The 8,414-nt window shown below is 50.2% G+C and overlaps 1 protein-coding gene across 2 annotated transcripts in view; it reads right to left on the reverse strand.

Moving 5' to 3' along the window:
- LOC100120246 (carbonic anhydrase-related protein 10) overlaps window positions 1–7,534 on the reverse strand; it is a 113,423-nt gene extending 105,889 nt beyond the window's left edge. For both annotated transcript variants that reach the window (XM_001603857.6, XM_008212863.4), the window contains exon 1: window positions 6,684–7,534. In XM_001603857.6, coding sequence (XP_001603907.3) covers window positions 6,684–6,747 — 64 coding nt within the window. In that variant the 5' untranslated portion in view covers window positions 6,748–7,534. The remainder of the gene's footprint in view (window positions 1–6,683) is intronic.
- Window positions 7,535–8,414: the final 880 nt, after the last annotated feature.

Raw genomic sequence — 8,414 nt, forward strand, 5'->3', positions numbered from 1 at the left:
CATTTTGAAGAAGCGACTGCGGAGTTGACGCATCCGCGCACAGTGCGTGTACGCGCGCGTGTGTGGGTGTACTCGAAAATCCAATTTCTCGGTTGGAGCGTGAGCGGGGAAAAGAGAGAGAGAGAGAGAGAGAGAGAGAGAGAGAGAGAGAGAGAGAGAGAGAGAGAGAGACGTTTTACGACGTTTTTCGGTCGCCAAAGCAAGCTTTCGCCAGAATATTCACGCCCTCGTTCTCGCAGACTCTCCACCTTTTTTATCACCGGATCACACCATAGTGCGACGCGTGGCCTGGGTTATTTCATTGATGCCTAGGGATTATCATTGAGTGCAGTCTTTTTTGGAAGACGGTTCGAAATGAAATTACCGATATATCGTGATAGTATAATGCTGTAAAAATATCTTGCACGTAAACACAATCGCGATCGTTCTTCTTAATCTTCAAATCCCTGCGGTAAAATACACAAGCATATACCGCCGCTGCACACGAGGACCATCGAAATGCGGCAACTTAAACGTTTGAATATCCAGATATATAATGTGTACGATACAATTAAAGCGTACCACTTGGAATGAGTAACGTTTGTTGTGTTAAGGTAATACTGGATCAAAGGAGAAACTAGCAAGTTCGGTGCGGTTAGTTAGCTAGAACAACGAGAAGTATAAGCGACTTAGTTAACTCCCGCGTAAGATAACTGCAGGGTCCATTTTATTGCCCCGCGCTGCACACGCTTGTATATAATACAGTCCTCTAATGCGCACATACTCTACCCGCGCTTCCCAGATTTTATTTCTCGCGACCGGGCTTCAAAGCATCGCGCTAACGATCTAGAAACAGTGTGTTTAATTCAGCCAGCCTATTTCCGCGAGCTACCAACTGCCGAAATAACGCTCGAGCATCGCCGCAACTTTGCTCATTCCACATCTCGCGGCGGAGCGCATATCAGCCAGCAATCAGCACAACGTCGCGACAAGGTCTATATACTGCACAAGCTGCAGCGATGCGGAAAGAAGGAGCGAGAAAAATAGGACGCGCGCGAGAAGAAGCCAAGGGAAAAGGGAGAAAAGGAAGGCTGTGCGCGGGGAGAAAGTTATTCAGAACTCGGGGCGGCGCGGTGATACATAAAATATGTAAGTTTTAAGAGGCGCCGGCAGTTATTTTCCGCTCGACATCCGCCGCGCGCGCTCCGTCAGTCCAGTCCAAGGCGATACCTATAAGCTGCGCGCGCGGCCCGACACTTCCCGCCAAAAAGTTCGAAAAAAGGGGAGAAAGCTGCGCGCTGGCGGCGACTGCCCTCGCGAGACTTCGCCGCCGCGGCAGCATCTTGTTGTCGCAGTTTTATACACCGAGAGCAAGTGAGGAGTGAGAAAGAGGAAACGATTCGACTCCCGGCGCTGTCTGAAAGCTCGGAGATAACGAGTTTACAGTGCCACACGCCGATGTACGAGTATATACTTTGCCGTCCCTGGCCGTCAGCTTGCGGCGCGCGGGCGGACGCCGGGTGCCCTGCTGTCTTGCGCGTTTATTCTCTTGATCTCTCCTACTTCTTCAACGGATTTACTTGTTTGGAAGGGTTGAGAGATCGATACATCGCGCGAACGTTCGATGTAAATAGATTTCAGAGATGCATTGTTTTCGGAATAAACGGTCGATTCCTGTTCGAATTGGCAGCGCCGAGTCGACTGCAAATAGCAGCCGGACTAATTTTTCCCGGGCTCGTTCTCGCCCCCGTGGTGATATATTCCTGGCTCTCGGCAATCCGAGACGAATCTCGTTTCTTCACTCGTCTCGACGAGCGCGGCGGCGGCGGCGTTATAAGCACGAACGCCAGACGCGAGGAGATGAAATCGGCAAAGAAAGAAAGGGCGCGCGCGCGCCTGTCTATGCCGAACGATCCTCGCAGGAGTACACAGCAGTATACAGGGTGTAGGGGTCGAGCTCGTCGGCGCGAGCAGACAAAGAGCAGTGTATAGTGCGCGAGGAGGGTGAGGGCGAGCCGTCGTCATTACGTTTCCATTTCTGCGGCGGCCGAGAAGCCAAGGTGCCGGCGTCGACTCCATCCTAACGAGCGCGAGCGCGAGCGCACGATAACCGACGAGTTCGTCAAAGTAATTCGCTCTTCGCGGACGCCCCATTCCGGTCACGTACGCCGCGGACGTTCGCCTCTCTCCGCACCTCTCTCTCTCTCTCTCTCTCTCTCTCTCTCTCTCTCTCTCTCTCTCTCTCTCTCTCTCTCTCTCTCTCTCTCTCTCTTACTCCACTGCTCACCTTATTATCCTGCGTTTCCGCGCCCACGTTTCCACAAGCCTCTTTCCCTCTTTATGCGCCCTCGACTAACTTGCCTTTGCTTGCCTCTGGCCGTGAGCCGGCGAGCAGCGCTGTTTCGGGCCCCTTTTTTATATTTTCATTAGTACTTTTATGATTATGGTCACGGGTTTTATGCGAGCTGTTTGTAGTTTCTAAAGTTGACTCTCCGGGAGATGAGCTGCTTTATAATGACGATGTTGTTGGAGAAATTACGCTCGGCTTTCTTTGCTTTGTTTCTCACGAGGATACTATAACAACATTTGCTTATGTTACGTTTGGCAATACACATGCTCAGAGTTGCATTCCGCTGAGCAAATATTACCCACTTTTTACTCTTGAAAATAATCCTTCTCCATAGGCTTTCTTGCCATTATTCGTACGGTCTTGCATCTCCAATATTGACTCGGTAAAGCTCTTTTACCCGAGTTTGTTCATCGTTCTGGTAAGTAAATTTCTTCCGACGTCGGCGCTTCCTAGGCATTTCCTACTCAAGATTATCGCTTCCTCGGATTACAGGTCTAATGTGTTAAATTACCAGTGCACCTAAGCGGCGAGATACAGGATTCGATTATTTATTGAAAAAACGCTTTTTCTCGCTGCGGCGCAGGCTGCAATCAAGCTAGTAGGAGCTGCCTGAAAAAAGCACGCAATACCAAGCAAACTGCGATCAAGATCGCCGACGAGTGTAATTTTTCAGAACAATACTCGAATTACACACAGCCGGTGGACTGTACGTACACGCTGCACAAGCTACGCGGGAAAAAAGTGCCCGACCCCTCGGCGAAACCTCCTCCCCATAAATCGTTACATTATCTTATCTCCGAGCGACGCCGCCCCCTTTTTTCAACCTGTTGTTTGTTCGCGCTCGGCGGCGCGCAATCTCGCGCGGCCGCGAGCGCTCGGAAAGCTCGCAATTAAAATAAAGATAACCTTCGGATATTTTACTTATGACGCGGACCCCCGAACTCCGTGTTCATACTTTCTCGACTTAATCCGCGAACGAAAGTGCGCTGAAAACGCGCGGGACAGACAAACAAACTCGGCAGCTTCGCCTCCTTTCCTCTCTTCTTTTTTCAATCGGGAAAATTCTAATCAAACGAGCTTTTTTGCCTCCGCGCAGATTTATTTCGCGGCAACGGCGAACCGTTCACGGTTCACGTCCCGGGGATTATTTACGGGAGCGACTGTATAACGCGCCGCGATAACAATAATGCACGCGCTTGATTTTATTGACCGACAATGTGGCCGGGGCTGGAAAAAAATTTCTCTTCTTTTTCCGAGTCGCTGCCCGAACTTCATTTCCGGTTTTTCGAGAGACCGTATACATGTATATGTGTATAGGCATGCCTAGTGCCTAGTGCTATCCCGGAACGTCGATTTTTTTTCGCAGTCGCTGATACACGATGGCCGAGCTGACGGAAACTGTGTTTTTTTCGCGCTCGCACACGCATTAACGGGTCACTCTCGTCTCGTGTCATCGGTCGGTTCACAATCATCGCTGAGGTGACTTCGTATGGATAAACAAATGTTTCGACGTGGGAGAGCTTAATTGATGCGTGAGCGTTTTCATCAACTCGCGGTGCATATGGATGTGCGGTACAGGATTCGCTGCTTTGGAATATTGTTTATTCTAAATAAAACTGTATAGCTATAGGTTAAAAATATGTTTGCGAACGTATGAATGGCTGTTTGGTTTTGCGTAGACAGTTCTGTTCACAAGGGCAATCGCGGTGACCAACGTCGATGCTGATGGCAAACATGGCGAGCTGTCAAGCTGATTTGTTATTAATTATGAATCACGGCGACATGAACCTTCGATCGCTCTAATTAATGTTGGCTATCGATGCCACCGTTCCGGACAGACTAAATTTTTAATCGCTAAACACCTGTGCAGTAGTCAACATTGACGATCGATCGAGAGATTGCCTCTAATTGTTACAGATTTTATTTTCAACTTAACATACAAAACGGTTTTCGTATAAATGATATCCGATCGTGGAATATCGAATTATCTCAATAACATTATTTCGATGTCAACGTGATAAAGGTACGATAACTGTAAATACGCACGCTTGATAAAAACTTTGTCGCGTCAGAAACTCTCGAGTTTTTTCTGTCCAAGCTAAACAGTTTAGGTTTATTCAGGAATTAGCCTTCGACTTTTATTTGACTTTCGCATTGGAAAATGTCAATATCTCCACAGCATGAGGTATCTTCTTTAAGACGTCGAAGAATTCATAATGCGCGTCAAGACTTCTGCAGGAACATTTTTTTCCAGCACGATTTATATTTCACGTTCGACGCAAATACAGCGCGCAGTTCAAAATCCACCTGAAAATTGAAAGTTTGCTATGCGCGAAACAATGAACGTTAAAACGAGAGAAGGTTGATCTACACACTAAAAACTTATCTCGCGCCTGCTCAATCAGCGGATTTCGAAATTTCGCATTCAGCACCGGCGACTTTTTATTGGCCCTTATCACTTGGCGCTCGCGTAAAAAATTCATGCGAATCCCGGAGTCGGCTGGGCTTCTGGACCCCGCTGCGCCGAGAATATTCTCCCGCGGAGCCACTTGCCTCTCGGCGCGGCAGCCTTCCAAACTTTTTTATCCCGCGTGCTTTTATTGCTTTTTGACGGACATTCACTGCGACGGCACGATAGCACGTGTAGCGCCGTAAAAAAGCTGCCGACGTAAAATCTCGCCTGCTCTCGCGCGCCTGTCCCCTTTCACTCTCGGAGAGAGAGAGAGAGAGAGAGAGAGAGAGAGAGAGAGAGAGAGAGCACGGGGAGTACGCGTGCGTATGTGTGTGTCGCGCGAGCACGAATTACAAGCACGCGAACCTCCCGCGAAAATTCTTATATAACCCGGCCACCGCGACGTGCATAAAAGATCGCGGCCGAGAGGTGAGCGCGAAAAATATATTTACGCGCGGTGTGTGCGCGCGTGAAAAAATTATATGAATCCTGAAATTACAGCAGTCGCTCGCGCCTCGACGGGATTGGGCAAATAGAACGCGAACTGTTGCTGCTTTTGTCGAGAATTTGACGGGGAGATATGAAATTATTTCGGGCTTGATTGTTGTACTTTGTATGTGTGTGACGTTGACGATACTTTGCGAAATGGATATTTTATACTACAAAAATCATTCTCTGACATGAATAGAAATGTGATTGATGCGGCCTTTTTGCAGAGGCGCTGAGCTTGGTTCGTCGACAACCAATTTGTTAGCGCGAAAATTCGTTGGTAATATAAACGGACATGCGTAAATACGTTACGTTGAGCATTATGGAAACTGCGTAAGATGAAACGTTATCGTTAATTATATGCAGGTTATATTGACAAATACGCAATGCGCATAAACGTAGGTGCAATTTTACTTGATATGCGTGCAGGAAAACGACTAATTAACATATTCCGAAATGCATTTCCATCGCGCGCGTTAAAACATTGATCGACAAAACAAAGCCTAAAAACAAGTGCTAACGGCATCACTGCTATTTTTAGCGTAAGAACGTTGACGTATACGAAATCGCGTTACGGATGTGTTGCTATCGGAGCTAAACATTATCATCGTATACGATTGTACGCAGTGCAAAGTCGCGAGATTCGAATAAAATGCGTGTTTTCGCTCTGGTCAGCGATTCGTGCTCAAGAGCGGACTTGTTCATCCTTGATCATCTAGATGCTGAAACTTTTCTTGTTTCAGCATTGGCCAGCTCATGCGTGACTTTCATCGGGAAAATACGCCGTGATAACGAACTGTACACAGGCTAGTGAGCACTCGCATGTATCTGAGCCTCAATCGATGGGCCATATATTTATAATTTACGTTTGAAAATAGAAAACGCTCTGATTAGATTGTAAAATGAAAAAAATGAAGCGAGCACTTATCGAGTCGTCAGAGGATATCCGTACCGGCCATTTTTTTCGATCGACGCATTAAAACAGCGGCGATTAATCAAATATTTTCATAAGGCTTAAGTGCTCGTCGCTTTATCATTCAATTTGTATTTAGCCATTCCTCTTTTCCGCGTATAATTTCTCTTTAATATTCTCGGCACGGGCCGGCTGCTGCGCCATTAATCTTCTTTTTAGAATTAAGTGTCTATCACTTTGTACGACGGCGAAATATCGGGGTCCCCGTTGCACAGATATGCGCGCGGGAGTGTAAAAAAGGAACTCGGAGATATCGAATTATATTTCGCCGCGAGGGACCTTCGGCGTTTCGTACGGAAGGGAAGGAACGACGCGCGTAGGTGTACATGCGATACGTATTACGGTATCGAAAAGCCGAATCTGGAAATTGAATCCAGGGCAAAAAACGTTTCTAATCAAGATAAGTATGCGAGATAAGGGCTTGAGAGCCGAGTACTCACCGTGGAGAACGGCGAAAAAACTGAGGGCGCACACGAGGAGCGATCGAAGGCCCGTGTTTGCCATCCTGCTGTTTTCCTTCCTTCTGTTTACGGATAGCTGCGCACCGTCTCTCCTTCTGCGTGTCTCGTTTACTCTCGACCGGGGCTTTGGTAGTATGTAATACGAGTGGCTGCTCACGCTCACGCCGTGGCCGTAATCACGGCCTTCATGGCGGCCTGCCTACTTGACCTCGCTGCTGCTCCCGTCTCCGTGTGTGCAGGTTGAATCGGGCGAATCAGCCGGTGAGCGGAAGGCTCGGGGCGTAGCGATCGCCGATGACTCTCATCGCGCGGCGCCGCTGCTCTGGCGAACCGATCCCGGAATGCAACTTCCAGGCTCTTTGTGCCGACGCCGTACCTCGGTTCTTCTTCGCCCTTGCTTTTATTCAGCCGACGATTTGATCGCGTTACGCACTTATCCCGGGCGCTGTCAGCCAGAGAAGGTTCTTACTCGAGCTGACTGCGGCGTTGCACTGCGCCGGCCGAGGAGCCGCGGTGCCGGATCGGCGACATATCGGTATCGCGCGCACGCGCGCCGCTGATAACACTCTCGGATCGCTCGAGTCGGATCTTATCAGCTGCGAACTGCGCGTCTTCTCTCGGGCGATCGGCTTCTGGAAAACCGGCGATCGTCAAAACAAGCGACAGCGAATCGGTTTTCCCGCTGTTTACGAGCTGGTGCAGGCCTCGGCTCCCGTAGCGGGCATCTCGAGGTCGAGTCTGCGTGGGGCACGAAGATCGTTAGGCTGTCCGCCGGTACGCGACTCGTGCAGCGTCCGACCAGCTCGGGCTTGCGATGCGCACTGGCTGCGCGAGCGTGGCACGTTGGTCTTTGAAGGGTGGCCGTCGCCGCTGGCGCGAGTGCGCGGGCGCGGAGAGCCGCGCGGCGCTGGCGGCGGCGCGCGGGTCCCCCCCCCCCCCCCGCTGTACTCGCGCGCAGCGGGATGGTGTGCGCCGATGAATCGCGCGCCCCGAGCGAGAGAGAGAGGAGAGAGGCGCTCTTTCTCTCAATGGTCGGGCGCAGCCAGTGCACACACGCGACCGTAAGAACGGGGGAAGGGCTGCTGCTTTTCGGCGCGGGTGTGGATCGCGCAGCCCAACGGGTGACTCAGTCGCCGCTGCGGCCCCGCGTATAACTCATGACCTCAAAGGGCTCGTTAGCGCGCACGGGACTACTTATATGCGAGCGGCTGCGAGTTTCGATTGTGGCGTGCTACGGGCGCGGGAGCTTGATGCTGGTCGCGATTGAGTTTCATTGCTCGCCAAGATGCTCGGAATGATGAGCATCGCTTCTCGATTTCCGACAAGGCGGCCTGCGAAAACGGCAATGATCCGCCACTGAACGCAGCTTCGGGAATCTTTTCACTGCGAGTTCCGGCATACTCCGGGTGTACTCCCATCAGCCCCTCGACCCTCCTTCGGGCTCTCGCGCTTGTGCTTGCTTTCATGAGTTAATGGGTTCAGCTACGAGATGCCTTTGAATTCGCCGTAATGTGTACACGTTTATCAAACAGAGAGCTCTCGCACAAGCGTGTTTACATTTTGATGCATCGCCCACGACGCGTCTTTCGTAAATCTATGTGCAGAGACCCTCGGCTCTGCGCTTCCCAGTCCGCCCGTATGTGCGTCTGTATGCACAAGCAGCTATCATATAGACAGCTATCATGAGTTTCCCTTCGCTGTTACCAAGTG

Source organism: Nasonia vitripennis (genome assembly GCF_009193385.2).
Source record: "Nasonia vitripennis strain AsymCx chromosome 2 unlocalized genomic scaffold, Nvit_psr_1.1 chr2_random0010, whole genome shotgun sequence".
NCBI classification, from domain to species: domain Eukaryota; kingdom Metazoa; phylum Arthropoda; class Insecta; order Hymenoptera; family Pteromalidae; genus Nasonia; species Nasonia vitripennis.